Source organism: Epithele typhae (genome assembly GCF_022376455.1).
Source record: "Epithele typhae strain CBS 203.58 chromosome Unknown BXZ73scaffold_58, whole genome shotgun sequence".
NCBI lineage: Eukaryota > Fungi > Basidiomycota > Agaricomycetes > Polyporales > Epitheliaceae > Epithele > Epithele typhae.
Genome location: NW_025954249.1, coordinates 217,559 through 245,113, shown reverse-complemented (window position 1 = coordinate 245,113; position 27,555 = coordinate 217,559). Strand labels below are relative to the sequence as shown.

At 57.2% G+C, this 27,555-nt stretch overlaps 7 protein-coding genes across 7 annotated transcripts; 3 read left to right on the top strand and 4 right to left on the bottom strand.

The window, feature by feature from the left end:
- Nucleotides 1–1,028: 1,028 nt before the first annotated feature.
- Nucleotides 1,029–2,723, bottom strand: BXZ73DRAFT_104983 (uncharacterized protein; the record flags this gene model as incomplete). Its single annotated transcript, XM_048016086.1, has 6 exons — nucleotides 1,029–1,155; nucleotides 1,214–1,392; nucleotides 1,784–1,797; nucleotides 1,853–1,932; nucleotides 1,986–2,225; nucleotides 2,275–2,723. 6 exons carry the CDS (start codon nucleotides 2,721–2,723, stop codon nucleotides 1,029–1,031), a joined length of 1,089 nt encoding a protein of 362 aa, XP_047874253.1.
- A 1,367-nt stretch (nucleotides 2,724–4,090) lies between these two features.
- On the top strand, nucleotides 4,091–5,072 carry BXZ73DRAFT_104982 (class I glutamine amidotransferase-like protein; the record flags this gene model as incomplete). Its single annotated transcript, XM_048016085.1, has 4 exons — nucleotides 4,091–4,334; nucleotides 4,386–4,478; nucleotides 4,530–4,666; nucleotides 4,734–5,072. 4 exons carry the CDS (start codon nucleotides 4,091–4,093, stop codon nucleotides 5,070–5,072), a joined length of 813 nt encoding a protein of 270 aa, XP_047874252.1.
- Nucleotides 5,073–6,146: 1,074 nt separating this feature from the next.
- BXZ73DRAFT_15493 (uncharacterized protein) lies at nucleotides 6,147–6,438 on the bottom strand (the record flags this gene model as incomplete). Its single annotated transcript, XM_048017513.1, has 2 exons — nucleotides 6,147–6,224; nucleotides 6,298–6,438. Coding segments are annotated over 2 exons (219 nt in total), but the record flags the coding sequence as incomplete, so codon positions are not given.
- A 3,161-nt stretch (nucleotides 6,439–9,599) lies between these two features.
- BXZ73DRAFT_104980 (Pkinase-domain-containing protein) lies at nucleotides 9,600–12,143 on the top strand (the record flags this gene model as incomplete). Its single annotated transcript, XM_048016084.1, has 11 exons — nucleotides 9,600–9,627; nucleotides 9,692–9,832; nucleotides 9,932–10,160; nucleotides 10,430–10,562; nucleotides 10,675–11,020; nucleotides 11,071–11,197; nucleotides 11,251–11,354; nucleotides 11,420–11,526; nucleotides 11,580–11,791; nucleotides 11,865–11,907; nucleotides 11,964–12,143. The coding sequence occupies 11 exons, from the start codon at nucleotides 9,600–9,602 to the stop codon at nucleotides 12,141–12,143; spliced, it is 1,650 nt and encodes a 549-aa protein (XP_047874250.1).
- A 700-nt stretch (nucleotides 12,144–12,843) lies between these two features.
- On the top strand, nucleotides 12,844–14,212 carry BXZ73DRAFT_52482 (acyl-CoA N-acyltransferase; the record flags this gene model as incomplete). Its single annotated transcript, XM_048020819.1, has 4 exons — nucleotides 12,844–12,913; nucleotides 13,003–13,042; nucleotides 13,121–13,953; nucleotides 14,088–14,212. 4 exons carry the CDS (start codon nucleotides 12,844–12,846, stop codon nucleotides 14,210–14,212), a joined length of 1,068 nt encoding a protein of 355 aa, XP_047874249.1.
- A 424-nt stretch (nucleotides 14,213–14,636) lies between these two features.
- On the bottom strand, nucleotides 14,637–15,498 carry BXZ73DRAFT_104978 (uncharacterized protein; the record flags this gene model as incomplete). Its single annotated transcript, XM_048016083.1, has 3 exons — nucleotides 14,637–14,704; nucleotides 14,770–15,140; nucleotides 15,233–15,498. 3 exons carry the CDS (start codon nucleotides 15,496–15,498, stop codon nucleotides 14,637–14,639), a joined length of 705 nt encoding a protein of 234 aa, XP_047874248.1.
- An 869-nt stretch (nucleotides 15,499–16,367) lies between these two features.
- BXZ73DRAFT_92090 (uncharacterized protein) lies at nucleotides 16,368–18,377 on the bottom strand (the record flags this gene model as incomplete). Its single annotated transcript, XM_048026238.1, has 8 exons — nucleotides 16,368–16,411; nucleotides 16,465–16,624; nucleotides 16,693–17,136; nucleotides 17,209–17,220; nucleotides 17,250–17,757; nucleotides 17,816–17,852; nucleotides 17,916–18,183; nucleotides 18,300–18,377. The coding sequence occupies 8 exons, from the start codon at nucleotides 18,375–18,377 to the stop codon at nucleotides 16,368–16,370; spliced, it is 1,551 nt and encodes a 516-aa protein (XP_047874247.1).
- Nucleotides 18,378–27,555: the final 9,178 nt, after the last annotated feature.

Genomic DNA, 27,555 nt, shown 5'->3' with positions numbered 1-27,555 from the left:
CGGGATGAAGAAGACGGTAATTACAGTGAGGAGAAGGGGAAGTCGTGGATAGATTTGAATGTGGTTTTGGCTAATCACAGAGTTTACGAAGGCTACTATTCGGTCGCGGTACGTACAGGCGTACGTGACACGGCGACTGCTTTTTGAATGACCAGCGGCTATGACTCCTATGAAAGCGTTCAGATAAAATGATACATCGCAGGAGAGCTTTTAACGACATACGTTGTTTCGCATCTGGGTCGTTATGAATACCTTGAATGAAGAGATAAATGCGAGTGGATTGCATGGGATGGAGATGATGTTTGTGCACGAAAGAGTTATGAAAGACACGCCACTCGAACAAACGTCGACATGCTGCATACACAAACTAGGGTCAGAGCATATGTCACCATTGAGTCATGTCTGACAAAGTGTGGTACGAACAGAGATCAGTTCATGACGTCACTTAGATCATTTACAACCCTAGTCGTCAGTGTCCGTGATTGTACCGATACGGTCATACACGATAAGGACATGTACATGAGATGGTCCTCTATTCTGTAATTCAACAGATAGGACGATGATCAAGACAATGTGGATCCCCATATGGAAACTGCATTGAATTGATTGGAACACTAATGAACCCACATTGAGTGCACTATTTGCGAGATAAAGGGGCGACATACAGGTGTTTGTTGAAAGACGATTGACATATAGATCCAATATTGTAGCTCGACTGTCGAGATATTAGTTTCGTAGACAGAAATGAAGACGGAATCCTGACCGTGATGTGTTGTTTTCAGCGAAAATTGGCATCGTGAAGGTAGAAGGCAAAGCAGTGTACTCAACGTCTCCGAGTGCGTCTTCAAATTTAAGATGTCATCCGACGATCTGTTCATGTTTGAGGCGTAGGGGTCATCGATCGTAGGCCACGTCGAGTTTCCAGAAGAGCTGAACCACACATGACAGTGAATTGCCCTGCTCACACCTTCGACAAAGAAAACGATGAGCGCGTGGATGCATACATGTTCTGGACAGCACAGATTGCCTCAGTGGGAAAGGGTGATGACATGTGCTGTGCACATATCGACTGGCTCGATCGCCATCAGTGCAAAGTTTACCAGAGGGAACTCAAAGTTCTTCTTATACTCCTCGGTGACCAACTTGACCGGCACGCTCCGTGGATAGCGCTTCGTAGCTCCCTAACAGCAACCCCACTGTGTCCGGCACGCACCAGTTCGCCCGTATGCCCAGGCTCATCGTGAGGAACACCTCCCGCAGCTTCGTGTCCCAGTCGAAGTCGCCATCGCGCAGCATGTCGAGCGCGGTCGCATCCGCGGGGATCGGCATTGGTTCCGCGGGTGCCGAGGGCAACAGCGCAGGACGGACTTGCGCAAAGCGGCCGATGCGGAACTGGTGTGCCGGGGAACCACGATTAGTCAGCAACGCCGCCTCCGCGCGCGCGAGTGCGTGCACTAGCATCGACCATGTACTGTGTCCGTTCCCGTTGTGTCCCCGTTTGTTGATATTGTATGTCCAGCGGACATGCAAAGCGCCAACAGGAGAGTAGGACACAGAGAATATCGTAGGGGATGCAATGACAGGAAACAAATGTGATATCGTACACAATACAGCGAACACTATATCGTACACCATCAGACCACCACTACATCATTCAGGGGTCCGCCGCGTGCCATCACGCCTTCTTCGAACGGAGCTTGTGCTGCGAAGTTGGTGCAGGTCCAAGCTCCACTGGACCGTTGACAGAGGCGTCTCCGCCATCCTGCGCGGATGTGTCACGCACGTGAAATGATGGGCCTTGTGACGACAAATCAACTCCTAGCTAAAACAAAGACAATACTGGTCGACTCACCGGCACCAGGTGACTGAGACGGGGTCGACATCGTCGCCTGGGTCATGGAATCCAGAGGATCGACTGCATCAAGCTCATCACTGGATCATGTGAGGCTGACGTACGCGCAACGAAAACAGTATCAAAGACTTACAGCTCATCCATGCGACGACGTTTTGATGGCGGCGAAGTAGATGGACCAGGCAAGGATGCAGGGTGTGCAGCTGCAACGCCCATGGCACGCTCCTTGGGAGGGAAGTTGACAGCCTCCAGAGCGATGGCCAACTGACCGTCGTCCATAAGTCGTTCACAGGTCCCAATGAAGAGGACCCGTTGAGCGTAGTTAACCTTGAAATTACCCCATCGCCTCGGCTTGTCAGGTGGGACGAGGACACTGCGAGTGTATGCACTCAGAAAAGGAAATCGAAATCAGAAACTCTTACCTAATGCGGGAGGCCATGTCCTTCTTACGAACGAACTCCTGCACGTTCACGCGGAACATCTTCCCAGACTTGAACGTGCTTTCCGCGCATGAGACCATTCCGGAACCAAGGACCCACGGCACGGGAATCCGTGCTTCGGAGGACATGTAGTCGTCCGAATCAGGGTCGCCGGGAACGGGAATGGAAAGAACGGCGTCCAGATAACCATGCCTAGCATCTTCTGATACAGCCATGCGAGCGAGGAGGAGGACGACAGTATGGTCAGGCCAAATGACTTGATTCTCTGCGTAGACCCGCAGGGAGCAGGGGAGAAGCTTGTTCTTCTTTGGCTCTTCGGGATCTGCACCGTTAGCGCAACGAATAGCCGTTTGATAGTAGACATAGTAGCCCTTGTCGGGGCACTCGCCTGCCCGGACAGGGAGATGAGCGAAGAGAAGTAGACCGGACATGGCGGAAACGAACAGGAACGCGCTACCGCAATGGGATCCGCATCTGGCTGGAGTAGGGCTCCAGCACGTGATATCAATTTCTCGGATGACGTATGACTGGCAGAGAATGGAGAGGTAGATCGGGGATGTGAACTCACACGACCAGAGTCCAGACATCTGAAGACTGACGCGCACGCCCCTGAACGCTGCTGAGATGAAATGAAGCAGATCACTCAGGCATAGACATACACCACTGACCCTCAAAATGCAAGCAGCACGTCAATGTTGACGCAACCGCTGACCCAGAAATGCAAGGAGTGAAACTCATGAGGAGATTTCCACAGAGATAGGGACCAAGACAGCGAGAACTTCCAAGTGACATGGTCAGGCGATCGCTCTCGATCGACTGTCCATCGCTCGTGAAAAGCTGGGTCTACAGCCTGAAGTATGGACCATATAACAAAAAGGGTTGGTGTGGAGCAACACTTCAACCTGGGGATAGTGAAATCAAGACCGGTTGACGTGCCACCGGATATCTGTAAAGATTGTTCAATATAAGACTCAAGAGGTCGGAACTCAACCGGACGACGCACGCACGACGGGCAACGGCCCAGCTTCGGAGCCCGAAAACGCGTAGAAAAAGCCTGTCAAAGGTGTCATTTTCGGCAGGTATTTTTCCAGGGGAGAAAAAGGGTGGGAAAGGCGAACTTTTATGTCAAGTTTGTGTGTGTCGTAGAGTATCCTGAAAGGTGACGTTTTGGGTGAATTCTTCGGCCCGACAGAATACTGTGCTCAGAGCAAAGACAGTAGAATTCACATTAAAGGGCAATAGAACGTGTATAGTATGTGAGTAACAAACAAGTTAGTACGAGTGATAAGTAACGCGTGTTATTGAAACGGGCACCAAAGGTCTCTTTATCGATCCTTTTCGGCACCCCGTAAAGCACCCGGAGAAATTGCCCATTTTATTGCCTTTTTCACACGCGCACAAAAGGCAGCAGAAAAGACACCTTTGACAGGCTTTTTCTACGCGTTTTCGGGCTCCGAAGCTGGGCCGTTGCCCGTCGTGACGGGCGCTTCGTGGGCTCCGACACCATCGGGAGTATATTAACGTACAGCCCGGGATTGGCCCGGGACATCGATCCAGATTACCACGTGGGTTGGACCGACCTGCTTTAACCAACTGGATCCCCCTACAAGCCCCCCATCAGACCTGCAGAGCCTAGCATATAGTAGGTTGTAACTTGAAGTTGTATGTGCCGTCCCCCCGCCGCCTCGAGAGTCTCAAGGCTGATTACTACTTGGTTATCGCAAGATCTCGTTGCGCTCTTTCCTGCCACTCTCCCGCATCCAACCAACCGAATCCCCAACGTCGAGATCTAAACATGATGTCCGCTCCAGTGCGCATCGCCGTCCTCAAATGCGACACTCCGAATCCTGCCGTGCTCGCCGCATATGGCGATTATCGAGCTATCTTCAGCACGCTCTTTGAGAAATCATTGCAAGCCTTCAAAGCATCTGCGCCCGGCACCGAGAATGTTGAGTTTGTTGTTGACGATTTTCATGTCCGCGATGATATGAAGTATCCCAATAACATCGATCTGTACGATGCTGTCCTCCTCACTGGTTCCTGTGCGTGCTTATCTTCCTCCAAACGACCTTGCATACGATGATGGTAGCCAGCCGCCTCCGCCTACGAAAACCTGGAGTGGATCAACAAGCTCGTCGAATTCGTCCGGTTTGTAGCAACTGATAGGCCGAATGTCAGATTGATAGGTCGGCCGCGCTTCGCACTTTACGCGCACTCTGCGCTAATCTCCTCCATAGGCATCTGCTTCGGACACCAGATCATCGCGCGCGCACTCGGCGGCGAATGCGTCCCCAACGACGGGAAGTGGGAGATCGGGCCCACAAAATTGGACCTCACAGAGGCAGGGAAGAAGCTCTTCGGCGTCCCAGAGCTGGTGAGCTTTCAAAAAACTGCATTCGGCAGGGAAAAGTCTGAAATACACGCTTCTATTTCCCTCATAGAACATACAACAGATGCACAGAGACCACGTCCCGAAGGTCCCTTCGTCTTTCCATCTCCTCGGGAGCAGTCCCGTATCCCCCAACCAAGGCATGGTAGAGCTCTACCCTGGCGCATCGCCGGAGTCTCTCAAGCCAGAAGACGTCCACATATTTACCGTGCAAGGGCACCCCGAATTTCATCAGCAGATCGTGGACGAGATCGTCAAGGCGCGTAGCTCGATAGGCGTGTTTGACAACGCCAATGTGGAAGACTACCAGCAACGCGCGGAGTGGAAGAATGATGGCGTAGATGTGGTAGGGAAGACAATTTGGAACATTTTGTGTGCTGCGAGGGGATAGAATTATTCGTGCACTGGCTATCCTGGACATGACGATAGAAGTTGTAGTAGAATCAGTTGCGCGTAGAAGCACTCGGGGATCCACGCCCGCCGAAATTCGCAGCACCGCGGCGTTCCTGCATGCCATGACAACGTGCTACGGTCATAGAAGTCGGGCTATCGACAGTGGGCGCATGATGCGCGCGCAAGCACGGCTGACATCACATCAGCAAAGTAGGTGCGGAAACGATAGTGTATGATCGTGCACTGGGGCATTTGTAGCGTACGATAGTTAGTGCTAGCGAAGACAATAGAAGGTAGATTAGTATCCAAAGAATGCAGTATCCCGTATTGTACGGCCGTCTGCTTCTTCCGCTATCAACTGATGATCGATTCTCGCGGGCAGGGCTATCAAGTCTGAGTGCGCGCACGACCGTATATCGGTCATCTGCGGCGCATGAGATGATAGTGCTACACGATAAGAGGTCAGAGTTAGCGGAGGAGATGACAGAGAACCTACAGCATCATGCTGAACATTATCGTCTTCTGTCGCACACTAGGGCTCGCGTATAATCACGCAGATATAATTCAATTGCGCAATAATCCATTTGGGATAAATACAAAACAGCAGGTATGGTACACAACGGACACAAGAGCAGAGTTAAGGGCTTACGTAGTCAGCAATGTGGCCGAGTATCAGCACGTCGACATACTCCCCGAATTGAGGGAAGTGTTCCCTCTCGTTAGTACTATCGGAGTGATCAGTAACAGCATGTAGAAAATTCGTATCTAGACAGTGCTGACCTGATAGAGGGGTCAATGCGGAGGGGACGGAAAGCTCGGTCGAGCGTGGCGAGATAAACACGTCAGGTGTGGAGGGGCGCCATGGGCGCGAAAGGGGGAATTGGTTGGGCGCAGGGAGATGGTCGCCTTGAGCGTAGATGCTCGCGTCTTCATTGTCTTCGCTCCCTCACTCCTCACCATGCTCTTCCTGCGGCTGCGTCACAAACGGGGAAGGGGAAGGGGGAGCGAGGCTGAAGGAGAGGTCAGCGGGAGCGGCGACGGGGAACACCGAGGAAGAGAGACGCATCCACTGGGTGATCTGGAACGCCTTCACGAGCCGGATCATCTCCTCGACCGAGCGGTTGATGGGGAGGTTATTGATCGTGATTGTCTGTCCGGCCCCACCGAACGCACGATCAGCCGTCGAACGTATGCTGCTCCAATACGGACGCACCTGAGGATACCTTCATAGAGTCGATGAGAAAGAGCCCGCGGAGGGCGATCATGCCCTCATCCTCAATGAAGACGCCGTAGTCGTGAGAGATTGACATCATGTCGGGGCGCGCGATGAGCAGGAGATCCAGGCCAAGACCACCCTGCTTGCGAGTACAGCGAGTCGATCGAGGGCACGCGAATTGGTGATAGGTCAGTGGTTACCGACGGAAGCAACGTTGAGTCGTTGACACTGTCGGCAAGGCTGAGGAATCAGTGTGAAGAGGAGGAGAAGAGGCGGAAGGGGATATTTTAACCAAAGTTCACACCTCGTGTGGACGGTGGCTCATCACATGTGACCGACCCGCCGCTATAAGCGCCATAACTTGAAGCCTCTCGTTCAGGAGGTGCACCGAGCTCACCCCGTTGCGAACCACACGTTGTGACTCGTGTCTAGTCCGCAGATGCGGAAATGTAGAGAGAGGGTGGTCGTGTTGGCTTCGTGGAGGTGGAACCTAGGGCGCAGAGTGGCGGCCGTGAGGGCAACAAGACGTCTGCCACGAGAGGGTGTTGAAAGCCATGTCGATGTCGATAGAAGTGTGAGTACGGTGAACGAGATGCTTGGAGCAGAGAATGATGAGGAACTCACCACGTCTTGATAAATGGTCGTGCGCGAGCGTGAGTGGCACATCGCACTTGGGGGATGATGGCGGTCGCGGGTTGAGCCCAGTAATAGGCGCGCATGCCCGCACACGCGCCCATGTCTCGGAACAACCGAGTGGAGGTCAAAGCGGGACGCCACTGCGGCGCCGCCGCATCGAGTCACAACAATTAGCAAGGAATCACCGTAAGCAACCTTTGGACTTCAGAATGTCGCTACCAACACGGACCTCCATATTAGTAAGTCTCCCCAACGATATATATCTTGACTTAACTCTCGACCCACTCACTGCCCTCGCCCAGTGCCCAGTGCGGGCGTTTGCCGCGCTGCTCGCGACGACGATGGCGTCGAACAGAGCGCTTCGCTGACCCCCGTAGTGGTGGTCCGCGGGGTAGGCCTTGCTCCTGCCATCGCCCGTGGGGCACACAGGCCTCCAGCATGGCCCGACGATCCACATGGTCACCATTCCGGCCTTGAGCGCAGTGGGGGTGCCGTCAACCCGCGCATGGTTGAAGTCATCGACGACAAGAATCGCAATGCGGCGTGGTTTGATCGTTGGCTCGCGGAGGGAGAAGGCGGCGAGCTGGGAGAGCTTCGCGGAAAGAGGGTCCGGCGTTGGGCCACGCAGGTTTAGAGGAGAGTCGAGACGGACTCGCCGAAGTTCTGGACGACCTGCTTGGCGAGCTCGAAATCGACATTGTTGAGCAGCTTCAATTACGTGTTGTATGCCTACAGGTTGCCACAGTGGGAGAGCTTGAGGAGGCCTAACTTGGCGGAGAGAATAGAATTTGACAAAGAGTGCATTGAATAGCATGTCTGGCAGCTGGCACCAGGGACGTAGAAACACAGAGAGGATAGACGTACAGGTGTTCACCCCGCACATCATTCGATAAGAGCGCGGGATTCTACGGTTGGACATGGCCCACATAACCATGCGTGCGAATAAAAAGCGGCATGCCCTGAGCGAGCGTCGCGGTGACGGCGAGGTGCGACCTCGCTATAGCTCGCGGTACGTATAGAAGCGGATAAAAGCGTCAACGTACCACGCTCCCCCCAGGAACCCTGGACGGTGCTGAAGCGCACATGGCTACAACGGGCGCATGCGTATACTTGGCCGGCCTATCGGGGCACCCAGGGCAAGCGAGATAGCCCGACACGGTATGATTTAGACGTCCACCATGAGAGGGGGTGACCAGCGCACCTTGGAATACCCATACGCACTGGCCTCACGAGCACGGACCACGCGCTGGGCGTAGGACGAGCCAGGTTGCGATGCCCAAACGACCCCGCCGTGCGATACCACATTTCTCCTGTACATTTCACGAGCTCGCGCTCGCATGTGAGCGTCGTGCGAAAGGTCGAGGTCCTCCAGGTGAGTGTCATGGTTTTGCTCCCGCGCATATTCTGCCACCGCGAGAGTGAGGACTTCGTTCTATGTGCAATGAACTATTTGCTCCCGCATCGCTGTCTGGGGACTGGGTCGCTTCAAGGAACGCAAGGGAGAGATGAAATGCGCACCTAATGGAAAACAATGCTCAAATGAGCAAGGACACGAGTCGATGTTCCGCGTTTGGATCGCGTGTCCCACTTTAGAAGCAGACATTCTGATGAAGAAGAGGATTTTCATAGCACGACGAGGTGCCGCAGAGAAGCAAAAAAGAAGAAGCGTCAAGAACAAACTGGGGGAACAGAGGAGGATGGGAGGAGGCAAGGTGGGACTCGCCGTCGCCGCCGTCGGTCTGCGGCCCGTAAGCGATTGAACAGGCGCCCGCGCCGTCGTCCATCCATCCTCGCGCGCACCGCGTTCTCTGCCGTGCACACTGTTCGCGTCTTTGCAAATCGAATGTATAGCTCAATACGAACCTCTTATGCACCCCACGCGCCCCATGATTCACCCTTGAAGGAGCCCATGATCATCGACGATCATCGACTACAGCTTTCTGTTTAAGCTACTAGTGCCGGTAGTTAATACATCATATCCTGTATGCGGCCACAAAATGCGATCAAATGTCATAGCAAAGACGAATTAATGTCAGCTGCTACCGTTCTGCTACCATCATTTATCGCGCAGACAATAGATGACCTGTCCCGATATGGCGGTGTCGCGTGTTATCGGGCGCTACCATGGAAAACACCTTTTGCTGATGCAATTGCCGCGGAACCAACATACCCCGGCGCGGCCTGCTGCGCTCGAAGTGGCATTGTGGCTACTGACAGGGACTGGCAAGATTGCGCAACGGTCGTCGGACGTATGTGTAGCTGTCATTGAGGGGAAAGTACGTTAGGAAGAGCACTAGTACGGTCGTCCTCGAGACATGATAGACTCTCAGACTCTCGTACGCACAAATCCTCCATGCAATGTCAAACGCTCCTCATCGAACGAGGGGAAGGAAAGCTAGTCAGAGTTGTACGAGATGGAGCCTAGGCCCTGCAACGAGGAGTGGAGCATATGGTCAAAGAGAGATCACGACGGACCCGCGCCGGGAGCCCACGGGAGTATCTATTATGGGAGGGAGGTCGGCGATAAGATCTTGGTCGGAGGACAGATCCTTGCGCTCGGCTCGCGCTAAGAAAGAACAGTAATCCTCTCCTTGCCTCCTCCCCTCACCTCCAGCCTCGCGCGCGGCCAGCGCATACAATCCACCCTCCACCCCGCTTTCGCCTCCGCCCACGATGTCCTCTTGGAAGCTCGGCGTGAAGAGTGTGTGGTCCCCCAAATAGCGTCCCAAGCTCGCAGCAACTGATGCGCGACCCCGCATTCACAGAGCCCTCAAAAGACTCGAAGGAGAACGGCCACAGTTCTCGTTCGGTCACTCCTCAGCCCTCTCGCTCGGTCACCCCCAAGCCCATGGATACTGCAGAGAGCAACTTCCGCTCGGGTACCCTCACCATCCGGATCTTCTCTGGTAAGTGCTTGCTCTCACCCGCCACCTTCTCAACCGTCCGCGCATTCCCCGTTCGTCACAGTCTTGACACATTCTGACGTCGCAACTTCTTGCCTATAGGGCGCGGCCTCTCTCTCCCCAGTGGTGTCGCAGTCCCCGATGTCATCCAGAAAGCCTTGGACACCGCACCGGCACGCCGGTCGACGAGCAATCGTGACAGCATGGCCCGCAAGTCATACCAACACTGGTGGCTACCCTACCTCGTCCTCGAGTTTGACAAGACAGAAGTTCTCATTGAGGCGACGGGCGGAGACCTCTCCAAGCCGGAGTGGAATCATCGAGCTGACTTGTACGTCTGTCCTCTCTTTTTTGCTGCATCATGGGGCGGGCGCGGGACTGCAGAACCCGGCAAGAGCTCCTAGAAGCTCAAACCAGGCGCATGCCCGGAAACTGTTCCATCGGACTCTCGGGTGGGGTTTCTGGCCATGAGATGGCGTAAAAGTCCACGTCCCTTCCGAGACTTGGGCGCCCCAGTGGACGCTCCCATCGGGCCGTTCGGAGATACGTCTAGCGCAGCGCCGCTTGGGCACAGTACTGATGTCGAATGCGCCTGTTCAGCGACGTATCACGCACGTCCAACATCTCCCTCTCTGCGTATCTGCGGACCGCGCAATGCGTGAAGAGCGACCAAGACATGGGCAACGATGTCCTCATGGCGCGCGTGGACCTCACGCCCGTTTTGGATGGTCAAGTGAGTGTAGACCCAAGCTGCACGCAGTGTCTGAGAGTTAACGTTCCGGGTCCTCCCGCGTCCCTCTCCCATGCACGTCCTCCTCTTCCCCTCTTTGGCTCCTGTCGCATAGCATGTCTCCGACCAATGGTACAACGCGACTGCGGGTTCGGGCGCGTTCCATCTCAAGATCGACTTCAAGTCAAAGCAGCACGAGGGGCTCACGATCGAGCAGTTCGATCTCCTGAAGGTGATCGGCAAAGGCTCGTTCGGGAAGGTTATGCAGGTCCGCAAGAAGGACACGCACCGAATCTACGCGCTCAAGACCATCCGCAAGGCGAACATTGCATCGCGCCCTGGTGAAATCACGCATATCTTGGCGGAGCGCACGGTCCTCGCACTCGTGAATAACCCATTCATTGTGCCACTCAAGTTCTCATTCCAGACGCCCGACAAACTTTACCTGGTCATGTCATTTGGTGAGTCTCGTACGCCTCTGGGGTATATCAAATCCAACATTGCTACCCAGTGAACGGCGGAGAGCTCTTCTACCACTTACAGCGCGAGGGCAAGTTCGACGAGGGGCGGAGTCGTTTCTACGCGGCCGAGCTACTGTGTGCTCTTGAACACTTGCACGGGTTCAACGTCGTCTACCGGTATGCTTTCATGTGACTTGGTGTCGGAAGTCTCTAACCAACACGGACCCTAGCGACCTGAAGCCCGAGAACATTCTTCTTGATTACACAGGGCATATCGCGCTTTGCGACTTCGGGCTTTGTAAGCTCAACATGTCCGAGACCGAGAAGACCAACAGTACGCGAATTTCTCCAGTGCGCTCCGAAGTGACACGGGGAAATTTGACAAAAATTCCCGACTAGCCTTCTGTGGAACGCCGGAATACATCGCACCGGAGCTCTTGATGAACCAAGGATACACTAAAACGGTAGATTGGTGGACCCTCGGTGTACTTCTGTACGAGATGATGGTATGTCACCCGATTACTAAGTCAACGCTTCGGATTTTTACTCAAGATACCAGACTGGTCTTCCACCGTTCTACGACGAGGATGTCAACGTGATGTACCAGCGCATCGTCTCGGATCCGCTGCTCTTCCCGCAGGACATGCCACACGATGCGATGACTCTTATCACGGGCCTTCTCCAACGCGACCCTGCGAAGCGTCTCGGATCTAACGGCGCTGAAGAGATCAAGCGGCACCCCTTCTTCTCGAAGCACGTTGACTGGCACCGGTGAGTCAACCTTTATCCACGTAGTAACAAGAGTTTGTGGCGGGCATAAGCTAACGTGTGCTTCTCAATTCAGGCTAATGGCGAAGAAGATTCAACCTCCCTTCAAGCCCACTGTCGTGAGTCTCCACAGTGATCTGTTGGTTTGGTAGCAGCACGCTGACTAGCATGCCAGGAATCCGTGCTGGACACTGGAAATTTCGACGCCGAGTTTACCGGGGAGAAGCCGCAAGACTCTCACGTCGACGACACGCCCTTGTCCGAGACGGTGCAGGACCAGTTCCGTGGTTTCACCTACAACCCTGGCAACGAACACCTCAGCGAGAGCGTCAGCTACCCCTCGGTCATGGGATAGTTGCTCGCTCTCGATGTCTCGGATAGGCCTATGTGATATCCTTAGTCCGAGTCCTTTTCACCATCGGAGTAATCCTTTCGTCTTGGATCCGTACTTAAACGTCCTGCTGGCGGGGCTGTCCGTCTTTTCGGTATTATTCGTCGTCTCCCGCATCATCACACACATATGGACGCTGCTCGCTCCGCTGAATTGTATCGTTGATTGTTCAGTTTGTTCTTCGTTTGTGCCCGTTACCCCCCGCGTTTTCCTGGATTCCAGACTTGCTGCACATACATATCCAGTCCCGCGGTCTTTGTGTTGTTGTATCGATGTACGCCAAGTGCCGCTTGCTCTGTGTATTAAGTGCGCTGTACGTTGTACCATAGCTACATAGACGATGCATCGCGATTGGCGGCGCCAAATCCTTCTTCGCTGCCCAGATAATATTAGGAGCACACAGTCTTGTGAAATTTTGAGCATGATCTGCCGTCGGGATGTCCTTGCGCGGGACCCCAAGTTACCTCCGCGCACGCGATCGAGCACTTTGGGTCCGTTGCACCCTCTTTGCGAATTCTCAATCGGACTTAACTCCATTCAGGAGTCGAGCGTCAAACATCCTACGAGTCAACATCCGAGCGTTTACGGCCCTTCCCAACTACGACGACGGCGTGCCAAACACTGCCCTTTGTCGAGACAAGCAATCCCTTCGAGACGACACGCAATGGAGGCGATCGTGTACGATCTCGTTAAGCCCGATGAGCTCGAGGCGGCACACAAGCTCGAGGTGGATGGTGAGTGCCCAGCTCAATCTACTGAAATCGTTGGCGCGCTCGGTGTCCTCTGCGGCGGGGCAAGCAGTGTGACTGAACTGACTTCCTAGGTTTCCCGGAGGACGAGGCGGGTAGCCTCGAAGCTTTCAGGTGTGCCATAGCGTTCTCGTCAACATCTCACCGCTCTATCACCCAGTTTACACGACGCCGGCTCTAACCCACCCGCAGATTCCGCCAATCCCAAGCCCCCTCCCTATTCCTGGGTGCATACCTCCCCACCACCACCCCACGCACGCTCGTCGGCTACGTCTGTGCGACACGCGCCGCGGGCCCGACGCTCACCCACGACTCCATGTCCACGCATGACCCCACGGGCCCCACCGTCTGCATCCACTCCGTCTGCGTCGCGCGCTCGCACCACCGCCGCGGCGTCGGCGTCCCCCTCGTCCGCGCGTACCTCGCCCACCTCGCCGCCGCGCGCACCTGCGCCCGCGCGGTGCTCATCACGCACCCCGAGCTCGTGCCCTTCTACACGGCCGCCGGCTTCGCGGACCGCGGGCCCAGCGCCGTCGTCCACGGCCCGCGCCCGTGGGTCGAGATGTGCGCCGAGTTCAGCGAGTTCGAGACCGTGCCCCCCGCCGTCGTTCCCGACGACTCCGCCGAGCAGGCCGTTGCAACGCAGCTGCCCCCGGGGGTCAGCCAGACGGACGTGCTTGCGGCGCTGCAACGCGCCTCGGCGTCCGCACGCACGCAGCCCACCGCGCGCCTGCTGCCCTCGTTCCCCGGTGGCGTCGCGGACGTGCGCGCGGCGGACGGCGCGAACGCGCACGATCTCGTCTGCCCGCGCGCCGGCTGCGGGAGCGTCATCCTCAAGACGGGGGCCGCAGAGCACGCCGCGTCGGCGAGCGTGCGCGTCGAGCCCGAGGGCGCGGGGCTGACGCGGCCGGAGTGCTTGGGCGCGCTGCCCGCGCCGCCGGCGCAGGCAGAGTGGTGGCTCGTGCGCGGGAGCGCGATGGCGTTCGAGAACATCGGCTTCTCGCGCCCGGTGCAGGGTCTGAGCGGTGAGTATACCACACGGCTGTGGGTTGCGTCGGATGCTCTGTCATGTCTGGGTTTCCGCCGCGGCCGCGAGCTTTGTTTTTGGGTTTGGGCTGAAAAATGTGACTCGATGGCTGACGCGTTTTTTTGGTGCCAGCGCCGGGAGGAGGAAGGATGAAACTGCTGGCTTGTGCCGAGTGCGACCTTGGTCCATTGGGGTGGTGCGAAGAGGGAGGGAGAGAGTTTTGGTTGGCGTGCAATAGGGTCGGGTATCGCGTTTAGGGATCGGCTGCCAAGCGTGCGGGCCAAAAGCAGTAGCTGGGTCGTTGAACAGATGTAACAGGCCTTATCTGAACACTGCCGGTGTGTGACACTCACTATCTGCGACTCTGAGGCTGTCGGCTTTCGACATGCAAACGCGTGCGTGTTTTGGACATCACCCAGACCCGCGCCTTGTCGTGCTTGCTCAAGATTTTGAACAACCGTCCGCAGACCCGAAGTCCAAGAGGCTGTGCATGTAATAGGATACGTCCGAGAAGTACGGGCGACGTTCGATGCTGTCAGAGCTAAAACATCGCACTTCTATCCGACAAATTTGACCAGCATTGAACGGACCCACGGCAACAAGGAAGCGAACGGAGACGGCGTGAATATGGGACAAGTACATACATCCGGGGAGAGACCAGCAGGGTATGTGCGCATGGGGTCATGTCTTGAAGACGATGATAAGAATGAAGAGGACGAGAATCAAAAGCCCAATCATGAGGACCGAACCTGCGGGACACAGAACCGCGTCAGCTCAACTACTGCAGGCAGCATGAGGAGAACAAAACACGCACCGTTCTCTTTCGCGCCCTGCGCGACCCGACCTAACCTCCTCCTCGCGCCCCGCAGCCTCGTGTCGGTGTGGTCGAGATCGTGGTCGAGACCCTCGAGCAGCCCGGTGTGCACGTCGAGCTCGTCGCCGATCTGGAGCGAGATGTCGTGCTGGCGGGAGACCGAGCGCGAGAGCTCGTCGAGGCGCACGTCCTGGTCGTCCATGATCATCCGCTGCTGCTCCAGCATCTCCCCGTTCGAGTACCCCGCCTCCGGGTCGTCCGAGTACGGCGCGAAGTGCGGGTCGCTGGACGACGTGTGTGGTGGGCCTGCGGTCGCGAGCGAAAACGAGGATGGCGCGTCGGGCATCGGGTCTGGTTGCGGCTCCGCGCACCTACAGAGCACATGTCCACGGAAAGGGGGAAGGGGAGGGGGAGGTATTCGGGGTCGGCCACTGCGGGACACGCACACGAGCGGAGCACGCACCTCTGCACGCCCAGCGCGTCCGCGTCAGGCCCGAGCATGCCCCGCATGCGCTCGTGCTGCTGGCGGAGCAGGCGCGAGGCCTCCGATGGGGCGCCGTTCTGCTCGAGCTCGACGATCCCGGCGCGCAACTGCTCGAGGTTCTTGGCGATCTGCGGGCCGTGCAGGGATGTTGAAGAGTTGGACGCAAGCGTCTGCAGCCGTTGCCGCTCCAGCAACAGGGATAACGTCTGAGTCGACAGAGAGGTGAGCCTCGCCAAGGATTTCATGGTGAAGCTAAGTGCGTCAGCGCCGGGCGAGCCGGGGATCGTGAGACGAATCGGGGCGAAGGAGGAGGCGGCAGGAGGCGGTCAACGGAGACTGAGACGGAGGCGGCACTCTGGCGCTCATGGACCCGAGCCACGCGGATACCTGGTCGCCCGGAATAGCAAGTGCTGTGGAACACCGGTTCCTCCCCAATTCCTCCCGCTCTTTTCGCAATTGCAACGGAAACGCGAAACATAAGTACGTGGGCAACGAACTTTGTAAGCTGCAGCAGAACCATAGACCGTCTCACGTGCCACGGCCTGAGCAATCCAGGAAAGTGTGTCAGGTATGCTCGGCTCAACACGGAGCTGAACCGCCGCACTGTGAACTGAACAAATTACGTGGAGTCAGCCAAGAGTCAGCAACACAATCGAACTGCTTCCATATCAAATCGAGCCTCTACTGACAAAGATCAATTCGTGATCGGTTCAGTTCAATTCGTCAGCGCTCCTGGCAGGAGGCAGGGAGGGGAGCGCCGGTATATAGCACGGTATTACATGTGTGGGACGGAAAACCAGTCCTTCTCGTGTGTTTTTGACCGGAAGGACCTGAGGTTGCTTGGCCATTTGGGCCATGAAGATTCCCACAGTGGGCGCGGAGCGAGATAGGCATCTAGTATTGTCGCCAGGTAAGGTGCATCAAGAAAGGAGCCGACATAATGTAAAGGCTACAGTGAGCGACAACAAACAGGAGGATAATAGCTCGGTAGAGATAACAGGGGCCGGGGAAATATAACTGTGAGAGCAGGCTTGTGAGCAAACGGTCGGCGGTCGCTTGAATCTCTATGTACGATGTCCAGCAAGCAACAGGCTATTTGGGAGAGTGTGCGCGTTCACATCGTCGACGCTAGCTGCTGTATCTCTGCAAGCTGTGATGCTGATTGTAATTGTTAGAAAGAAATGGCAAAGATGGACAGGAGGCGCACGCACCCATCAGCGCGCTCGTCAGCGAGAGGAGCGTCATGGACGACATGATCTTCTCGAGCGACGTCGCCACGCGCCGCTCGTCCGCCGCCAAAATCGGTGCCGCTCCCCGGCGCACGCGACGCATCTCGCTCACCAGCGTGCGGCAGATGTGTGTCCACAGGATCTAAGGAACACGGTCAGCACTGCCTCACATGCGCATGGCCTCGGGCAAGACGGGGCGGGGAGGCTCACTGCGACGACCGGGTCCAAGTGCGGGGTCTGGTTGAGGTCGACGATCTCGAGCGCACGCGCGGCGGCCGTCGCGGCGCAGATGCTCCGCTGCCACGCCGCCGGCTGGGCGCTCGCGAATGGCGCGTGGAGCTGGATCGCGGCGGCGCAGAGGAAGGTGCGGGAGACGAGGACCTCGCGTCTGTCGTCCGGCGTGCGGGGGCGGAGCGCGACGAGCGCGCCGTGCACGCGCTGGACGAGGGCGTCCGCGGCCTGATAGCGGACCATGAACCCGTCGCGGTCGGGCATGTCCGGGCGGAACTGGGACGTGACGTAGACGGCGTGGTCGTAGATCGCACACGCCTTGATGCGCGTCGCGTGTGGCGAGAACGCCTCGCCGCTGTCGTCGACGTGGCCGCGGACGTAGTCGATGACGGTGTACATCGCATTGGGCTGCAGTAGTATCCCCTACAGGACGAGAGAAATTTTTCAGTAAGCCCCCGAAAATTGCATGCAGCGCATGACTTGAGATTAGCGCACCTGCTCATACGCCTCCGTGGACAGCGGCCAAGGGTGGTGACGTGTATGTTAGCGCGACCGTTGTGGCACTGGATGTAGGATGGCGTGTTCATCATCGCGGCCCATGACTTGTCCATCGCAGCGACGATCCAGAAGGCTTGAATACGCTCCCCGGCGGCAATGGTGTCAGTACCCAGATTGCGCGGGTCGAGCAGGTGCAACCTGCTGCCCGTGGCTAGGGCAACAGCAGCGATGGCATGGTATCGACCTTCGAGGACCCGGTTATTAGAGAAGAAGTAGTTGGCGAGGAGAACCTCGGCCTGCAACATGTGGAGGACTGTGTGGGCGGCCGGTGGCGTTGTTTGACAAGCCAGGGCGGCCTGGGTAGCACGATCCATGAATGTGGTTTCGCAGGCGCGCAGCATTGATGATGATGAAAGTTTACTGCCCCAAAGGTAGACGGAGGCAACGAGGGCTTCAGTACCAGGGCCGTTATTTTGTCGCCGCATAAACCGCGTAGGGTTGAGGAAGAACCCCAGCTGAGACGCGTGTGTCATGAAGGTTTGAACCCTGTCAGGAAGGAGTATTTGAGAAAATCTACGATTCGTAAAGAAGACAGCATACGCACAGCATTTGCGCCTCCTGTGGACTGGGATCAGCGGTGGCTGCGAATACGTGTCCTCAGATGAATGTTCCGTGAAAAAATCACCAACTGACGGTCCGCTCACCTGCTGGGAGTGCACCCGCGACCGGGTAGAGCGGGATGGCTGGCACGCTCGTGGACGCAGTGGATCCGCGTCCGCGAGGATCGTGGAGCTGAACCGAGGGAGTGCTCTCATTGGGGTTCTCGAGCTCGCGGATGCGCGCTTCGAGCAGGGCAATATTTTCTTCGAGCAGACGAGAGCGTGTCACTTCGGCCCCGGTAGCGTACTCGCAATCATCTGGTCGGCTGTTCGTGATACAACGGCTGCAGGCCGGCTTGTTACCGTCACATTTCTGTGGAAAATATACGTCAGTATATACTATGCAGGGCCGCTGCGAATATTCCCGGCGCAGACGGACGAAAGGGAAACGAGGTAGTGAGGGGGTGGGTGGGGGCAAGTAGGACCTACCGCTTTCAGTTTGCGGCAGGGCAGACAGGCGGCACCCCGGTTGAGAGGCCGAGCACAAAGGCTGGATGAGGAGGCCATGTTAAGTGGGAGGGAGGTGGAGCGAATGGGTACTGGACACACCGACGGCGAGGCCGCGGAACTTATATAGCGGTGAGGAGTGGTCTGCAGAGAGGGCTCGTAGCAGATTGCTCATCACGGCGAGATTGTCGGTTGTGTTGTGTTAGGATCTCGGATTTCCTGGGATGAAACACCTGAGAACAGACTTTGGACCAAAAGTCGGAAAGGCGAGGGTGCCGGGTGGCATCCCAAATCTGGGAGGTGCGGCAGTGGCGAGACAAGAGACTTAGTCAGGAGGGCATACCGCATTTGTGTGTCGGCTCGGTCATCGCGTGCGACGCGCGAGCGAGGCGTGACGGTGGCCAATACGGCGACCTCGATCTCCGATGTCCTTCCAGCGCGCGAGCGCCAGGGAGACCGGCGGACGATGGGAGACCATGGGTGGGGGAAGCAAGGAGCACCACGGCACGCTCTCGGGCAGGCTCGGGCGCCCATCCGGCCCTGGGCTCGCCCGCAGCCGCAGCCTGCCGCCCGTCTCTAGACGCCCGTCTCTCTGCCCTCCACTCCATCTGCCCGTTAGAACTTACATGCCCACGTTGTCTCTGCTGCGAGGCACCTTTGCACGTTGGCGCTGGGTCATCGGGGCTTCGAATTCTCCAGATCCCCCGGCGACGCCTGACCGGCTCGCTTCTTGTTCACCACAGTTGTACACTTGTATCCCCTTCGCACTGGTTGTCTCACACACGGCCATCGAGCTCTCCGTCACTGAATCCAGAACGGCTCTACATCCTCGTGCAGCGCCCTCCGGTCTAGTGCCTTGACGGCCTCCTCCAAGCAGTCTCTCTCGCCGGCGTCAGAAGTTCTCAGACAGCGGTGGCGCGGTCACAGGTCCATGTGGCGACACGGCGACACAATACGGTGGTTGGCTACGTCCGCGGCTGCACAAACTAACATTAGCCGCACGGACATCTGGTCAGACCACCAAGCGGGAACGCGCACATTTCTGCCACGTGCGATCGATGGGTGGTGGACCGCCACCGTCAGCCCGGTTTGCACGGGATGCTGTCCTCGACCGCCCATTGTGCTGTCCGTGTCCGGCTCTGTCGTCCTAATCCTGTTCCGTGCGTGCCTCCCCACTTATTCATCCAAGCCGCTCACTCGTTCTGCGATCTCATCCACCTCAATCTACAGCTGTGCAATTGTGAAGGTGCTCTCCCCCGGCGCGTAAGACCAACAGTGGCGTTAAGTTGCCTCCCCCGGCGCCGTCACCGTCACCATGAGTCGCGTGCGGTGTTCGGATATCGGCTCTACTTTATGACTCCAGTAACATCTCTGTGTATTGCATCCAGGTGCGCCCAGGCATCGAAGCTGTATCTACCGTAACACTGACAGCGGCCTCCCAATGTAGGGTCGCATGCGGGAGCGGTAGGCCGTGCGCAGCACTTATTCAACGGCCTTGGTACTGCGAATTTGCGGATTTACGATGTCTAGAACTACGCTCTGACGTACCATTCATCTCTAGGCTGCGACAAACTCTATTCGCCCGCTCTAGTCGCCCAAGTCCACGGTCTCCGTGTCGACGCCGAAGAACCGATGTCGATATCCAAAACAGTGATTTCGCTGCGCTTGAGCCATAGATTATACTCCATCCCTTTGTCACGCGGCGCCCGACGCCCAGGGTGGCGTAATCCTCCGCGGGAGCATGTGCCGCGGGGGAGCTGGTTGTTGGCCTAAAATGTCTACGAACAAGCCTGTCGCTGCGTACGCGCCTCGCGATTCGAGCCTCGACGTCGGTTGGACCTTCGCCAGGACGCTCCAGCCTCCGGCACTGCTATAGCACCGTCCCTTGATCACAGCCCGGGGATGTTGTACACTGCTCCACATCTCGGACGGAGCCGCGTCTTCTCTGCCGTTCGAATGAGCGGACCATTGGCACCTTACTGTTATCTCCGTGTGTTCATGCAGCTTGTGGTGCATCCATGTGAATCAGGGTTCTCAGCAGCCCAATCTTTTGACACACGCCGTCCTTTGTTTTAGGCACCCCTCTCTGTCCCGCCACGTCGATTTCGGCACCACTTCGCTGCCACCCTCTCTCGACCCTCGGAGACACGCTAGGTATGCCAATGCCGCACTTCTGACCGTCTTATACCCGTCGGTCGCGTGTGCGCAAGTTACGTGCAGTTGCACATGAGGAGAAAAACACTCCGTGAACGGACATGACTCGTGAATGTGGTATCTCGCTCTGATTGACTTCTTGGCTTCAGTCAAGTACTGACTCTTTCCAAGCGCGCCTCATTCAATCGGCGGTCATTCGGAACCAATCGACGTGTTTGGCATATGTGGTCGGGAGAAGATCCTTGGCTCTCGGATCTGACTAGTATCAAGCATCCCGGGCGCTCGGGTGCGCCCGACAACCTGGCAAGAGCAGGCAATAGAAGCAGTCGGGGGCCGTTCATGTCCGTACGTTCTCGCTTCTTGTTACGCCTCCTTGCAACCCGATGCCGTCGGGTGGGCCTATCCTCTGTCGGACTTGGGAAAGCTCCCGCTGTCTCGACGGTCCCAGAGGGGAGCCATGAGGTCATGCCCGGCCTTAATTTTTAACGTCCACCCGCGCGCACATGATCACAGGCGCCTTGCATCCGCTTCGATTATACAGATCGTCAGTAAGTATACTGGTTGCCATTCTCGGACTGCCACTGTAGTCTGCACCGAGACCGACGAGGTACACCAACGTGACGTCGCCAGCCTTCTCGTAAAATCGTGCTTCGTCTTCGACTCTTCGTGGTCTTTCATCTCGCTTCGGCTCCGTGGAGACACCGGGTATATGAAAGCTATTCTGCTGTGCCGTGCACTTCTCGCATTCTACAACTCGTTTAGGTGATTTGTTTCATTCCCCGTGGCTGCAATCCTCCTATCCTATGCGGCTTCTCACTCTTCCGTCTGTCTTTGTCAGGCGTCGCGTCTCTCGGTCCCGACGTACGCACTCAAGCAAGATAACGTCGAACTTGCGCATCCCGCCAACGAAGGTGCCTTCAAACAAAAATCTACAGCGGCTTTACGTCGCACCTCCTTATCTTGTCACAGGGCCCGTCCGCAACGCACACGTTCGTGCACACTGACCTTGTGTTCGCCTTATACTACCCCGGAATTGCAGCATGGGGGTCGCTATTCGTACCCTTCTATCCAAGGACGAGCCCGCCGACCGACATGTAGAACCGCAACCCTGCGACTTGCTCAACTCCGTGCCCCGCGACGCTTGCGCCCGTGAGAGATTTGGTCCAAAATGTGTACTCGCTTTGCATTTGCATCTCCACCCGGACGTGCGGGAATACGGTCTCCGTGGTATCGGTCCGCCTGGCGCCCCGGAATTCCATGCTGGAGACCAATGACCAGAAGAAGGTTTACCCATGCGTGACAACCTCGCACAGTGCGATGAAGGTATGGCGGGGGAGGGCAGGCGCTCTACCACGCGCGGAAGCAGCGTCGCGCCGCGCCGGTCGTCCGGCTTCCGGAGCCACCGTTGGCAATTCAGGACGGGCAGGTTTCACTTGACACAACTTCTGTGTTCTACTGAGGATCTTGGTTCGACGAAGTGTGTGTTTGAGGACAAATTCCGGAAGCGGGGCAAGCGAACTCGGCGAATATGTGGGGCGGCGCTCACGACTCGAGCGTCTTCCCACAGGCGCTGCGACTAAAAGACCTTTGTTTGTCGCGGTGCAGTAGGAGCATAACGCATGGAATGCCAGTGGGTGCAGGGTTATGAATGAAAAATTAGGAAGCTTGGCCCCCAAGGGAAGGGGGACAACCACGATGGATCCGGGCACTGTGGATTGGGGAGGGAGCTTGAAATATTATCCTGTGAGGTGGGGAGACAAGTTCCTGACGCTACTATGATAGTAATGCTGTGTACGCATTGTGTTGTTCACCACGCGTGAAGCGCGCGGAGACACTGTCCATCATGGACTGACGCAGTGTTGATGTTCGCCATGTTTCGTTCGGACCCGGAGGATGAGAATGACCATTATACATATGTTGCTGCCAGCACTAGAGCGCCACTGTAAAATGACAATATCACGATCGCACCGGTGCCAGACTCGTCCAAACCTTCGATTGAGGTAACGAATACAGCGGTAGTGCGGGTGGAGGTAAGCTCGCGTCCGTGGGACGCGCGTAGAGTACATAAGAGTCCGTATGGTCTCAGATCGCCCGATCTGATGGCCGAAGTTCGGCGAAATACTTCGCCGAAGTCAAGACGCCCGAGCCCTGCTCGCAGCGTGGCCGAAATTCGGCCGGGACGCCGAACTCCGGCACCGAAATCCGGCACGTGCGCGCCCTGCGCGCCCGTACCTTAACATCCTCCTCCTCTGGACCGCAGTGACGGTCCTACTTGCGCTCAACGCTGGGCCCCGACGAGATGGAGATAGCGGAGGGGACACAGGGGCCGCGGAGGTAGACACGACAGCGCCAGTCGACGAACTCGACGCGATCGGGGGGTAGCGTCTTCAGCCTTCATCTCCACGTCCGGCGCAGAGGTGTACTCGGGGATGCGTGCACCAAAATTCGGCACGCTGCTGCGGGGGATAGTGCCGAGGAATGCAGGGGTGGTGAATTCGGCCAGGGTGGGGATGACGGAGTCCGGCGCGCGAAGGTGAGAGCGCATCGCAGTGGCGAGGTGCTGGAGTTGGCGAATGCGCTGATCGCCTGGACTGAGGCCAAGGAGTGCGAGCCAGGCGGCGATGTGGTGAAGTTCGAGTGCGCGGCAGTCGAAGGGGAAGGCCATATCGGCCGGAAGGATGTCAGGCTTCGCCTGGACGAACTGGCCGAGGTTCACGATGAGGGAGTAGAGGCCCTCGACCGAGAAGAGTTCGATCGCGCCGCGGAAGAATGCGGATTCGCCGTACTCTTCGGCGACGCCGAAGGGAGGCCGGCGCGGCGATGCGATGGCGAGCACAGCAAGTGCGGCGCAGTCATCTGGATGAGGTTCGCAGCGATCTTCAGCGTCGGCGGACTCTTCAGGGAGAGCTCCGTTCGTGTCACGGACGGCCGACGGCCAGAGCATCGGATGGGAGTCCCGAATGTGTGCGGCGATGTGCGACTCGTCGCCAGGGATGATGGTCGGCAGGAGGCAGTTGAGGTGATCGCGCCAGTCGTCCGTCGTGACCGGAATGACGAAAGAAGAGGGAATACGCGGCGGAGTGGGGTCCGAAATGAGAGTGGGGAGCGGCGTATCCATAGAAGGAGCGGCAGGCAGCGGATCCGGTCCGCGCATGGCTTCCAGAGCGTTTGGAGGAAGAGGGATGGTGCCCGTCGCAGGAGGACGGTATCCAACGGAGTTGACTTCGCGAGTGGCCATCTTGCCCTTGCTGGACAAGCTGATGACGGCCGCCAGTGCGTCGTCGAACGGCATGAGAGCGTCAGTTCGGTCCAGCGAATACGAGCGTACAAGGTACCGCTCGCCTTCGCTGCGCCGAGTTCGGCCTTCAACGTGCTGCTGATAGACCCAGCAGTACGCGCGTTTTGCGTAGTGGTTCGGCGGGCTCTTCGCGAGTGCGGCCATGCGCAGGTTCTGCGCCTGAACGGCAGTCACGATGCGGAGTCCGCTCCAAGGGCCTAGGTCCAGACGCTCGAAGTCCCCACTAGAGGGCTTTCCGTGCGTGCTGGCCAGACGCTTCTTGAGGTTGTTCGTCTCCTTCTTCTCGGCGTCAGGTCCCATGTTGCCGGACGTTTTGGCGTCGAGGTAGTAGGAGGCGTAGTTGCGTTCGCTCTCGCTACGTGTGTCCGCTAGAACACATCGGCGTACCACCGCGACCATGGAGTCTCGGGTGGCCGGCGAGAGAGGGGTCGCTTGACCACGAGTTGAGCGAAGTGACGACCTAGTAAGGTCGCCGAAATTGTAGTCTGGGTCCGTAATGAGCCTCTCAGGCTGCGCCTGAACAGTCACAGATGGACCCGCAGTTGAGGCAACAGAGGGCGGCGGGGCCATCACAGCGAATTTCGCTATGGTGACCTTGGCCGTGCTCTTTTCGGCAGACTTCGCAGAGGCCTTTGCAGAAGTTGCAATGGCCGTGCGAAGTTCGGCCCAGGGGTGCGATTAGGCGCATTTGCAGGAGGTGCCTTGCGCGAAGGACCCGACTCGTACTCAGCGGGACGTTATTGCCCCGCTCAGTCGAGCCGAACCGTGGTAGGTGGATGCGCGCGAATTGGAGCGGTCGCTTCGGCGCGCGTTCGAGTAGTACGGCCGGTACTCTCGATCGTGGTGACGTCCGAACCGGCGCTGTCTTCATCTCGATCGCGCCGATCATTAGAAGATCGTTGGCTCTGCGCGTCCGAGTCTTGGTTCTCCAGCTCGCGGATCCGGGCGGTGATCTGGTTGTTGATAACCTGCAGCGTGTTCGCACGTTCTTCAGAAGCGGCGAGCTGCGTTTTCAGTCGGATGACCTCCTTGTCAAGCTCTTTGCGGGCGCCGACTGCATCGTCGCGAGCGCGCAAAGCGTCATTGCGAGAGTGTTCGGCAGTGGCTAGCTTGGCATTGAGTTCGCCGACTTGCCCCATGAGGGACTGCTGAGTGGTGAGGAACGACTGCGTGACCGTAGTGAGCGGGTCCACGTAGTGTCCGTATGCTGGTGGAGCGAACTGCGGAACTTGAGCAGCAGCAGGGTATCGGCCAGCATGGTAGAATCCGGCGTATTGTCCCGGATACGGCGCAGAAGGGGGCGGCGGCGCACTTACAGCGTTGTGCGCAGCGTCGCGTTGGTAGTCCCCTCCTCCTCCGACCGACGTTGTGAGTAACGCAGGGTCGATCGTGCCGTTCATGGCGACGTCAGGCGGCGCAATTTCGGCGTTTGGAGCCGCATGTGGCGTCGCGATATAATATTGAGTTGAGGCCGGCGGCGGCGGCGCATGGGTCCAGCCGTTCGGCGTGGGCCCCTGCGCATCCGTCGCAATGGGAAGTTGTTGGTATTGGTTCGGTGGGTAGGACATGGTGGGAGCGTGGAAGTGCGAAAGATGCGGGTGAGGCGCAGGCGCGAGCACCAGAGAAGCCCTACTTGAGCTTATCGGGCTGTTAATCTTGCGATCTGCGCCGATCTTCGGATTTTCGGCTTCTCGTTCCCGTTATCTCGGGTTGTAGCGCATGGCTGATGCCCATGGCGCTTACCTCACGGCGTGGCAGGCCCGAAGTGTCCGCTACGCCGAGTAGAGCAAGGTAATCGTCAAGGGCACGCAAGTCTTCGCATTCCGCTAGCTCTTCCCATGTGTGTTCGCCCACGGTCCACCGTACCATGAGTTCTAGCTTATTCCCATCCCAGCGGTGTCCAACAATTTCGTCTACCAGCCATTCCTGGTCATCTGGTACGCCGAAATCGTAAAACCGCTGCGTTTCGCGTGCAGGGAATAAGTGTATGTCGCTAGGTTCGTACTTCCGTAGCAGACTCGCATGAAAGACTGGATGTACCCGCCGTTGCTTAAGTTCGGCGGGCAGATCTAGCCTGTACGTAGAGGTTTCAGGGTGTGCAGATAATATCACAAATGGGCCGACGAGTGATACGTCCTCACGCGACCGGTGCTTGTTCGCTTGGTGCGTGGAGACCACTCGTGCTTCAATGATAGCATCGTGCGCTTGCTCAAGGTTCACTCGGGCGCGCTCGACGAAGTCGCGTGCACCCGGGAGAGCCTTTTCAACCGCTGGAAATCGGCTCATCGTCGGGACGTAGCCGTACGTCAGTTCGAACGGCGCAAATCCTGTTGACGCGCTGATGCTTGAGTTGATAGCGAATTCCACTAGGGGGAGTTGATCCGCCCAGTCCGACTGATCAGGCAGCACAATTGAGCGCAGAATTTGAGCAACGCTCCGATTTGCACGCTCAGTTGCACCGTCTGTCTGCGGGTGGAATGACGTAGACATTAATAGCCTGGTACCGAGCATACGGTGTACCTCGCTCCAAAATCGCGAGGTAAACTTCGTATCTCGGTCCGAAACTATCGATTCGGGGATGCCATACAGCCGAACGTACTCTTTTATGAAAAGAGACGCAAGGTTGTACGCCGAATCGGTCACATTGCAAGGTACGAGGGTTACTCTACTTGTGAGACGGTCTATTATCACCCACAAGTAGTTGTAGCCCCCGGACTCTGGGAACGGTCCAACGAAATCCATGCCAATGGATTGACCTGGATAGGCCGGAACTGGGAGCGTGTGCAGGAGTCCGCTCGGCTTGAGCGGGCTCGTTTTCGACATCTGACACGTTCCACAAGTCGCGCAAAATGCGTAGACGTACTTGGACATCTTTGGCCACCAGACCCACCGTCGCAGATATTCGGCGGTGCGCTGTGGTCCTAGGTGCCCAAGTGTCTCATGAGCCATGGACATGACAATTTCCTGCAGCGATCGCTTGCGTACGAGCGTGCGAGGTATGCACACGCACTCAAATCCGGTGCGTGTCGACACCCGCAGCAGGCCGTCATCACCCATGGAGAAGTTGGCGAATGCGGACGGGTCCAAGACGACCTTACTGAATGTAGTGTCATCCTTGTACCCGTTCTTAATCGCTCTCACCACTTCTTTGTCTGCGAACAGATTCGCTTCCAGTGGGGGGCCGTTCTGGAGCGCATCACGCACAGAAACACTGCCTGAGGTGCCCTGAGCGCTTTCATTGGGCATAGGCGAACTACGTGGGACCGATGATGTCACCGGTTCGGCGTGTTCGCGCATAGCTTCCGCCTCGTCTTGACGCTCTTCGACCTTGTCTTTCGGCTTGCGTGTCCGTTTAACCGGCCACTCAGCAGCATTGTCAGGGTCGATACGTCGTGGGCGCGGCGGGCGAAGTTGCATCGCGTGCTGGCGCAGCACACACTCGTGCTGCTCCAGGATTTCGGCGATGCGAGTATCCGGCATATCCTCACCTTCGGGATCGAGACGCGCATCAGCGTTCACGAAGACCTCAGGTGAGTGTTCGTCCTCTAACGTGTCATTCTCATAGTAGCGGGACAGGCAATCGGCGACCCGATTGTCTTCACCCGCTACATGGATGACCGTAGCATCGAATCGATCAATGTATTCGGTCCAACGAAGCAGACGACCATGCCGAGTTTCTCTCGACGCGGTCTTCATCTTCGTCAGAGCTTGATGGTCGGTGACGATATTGAACTTGCGTCCGGCAAGGCGATCTTCCCATTTGAGGAGCGCTTCAATTACTCCAAG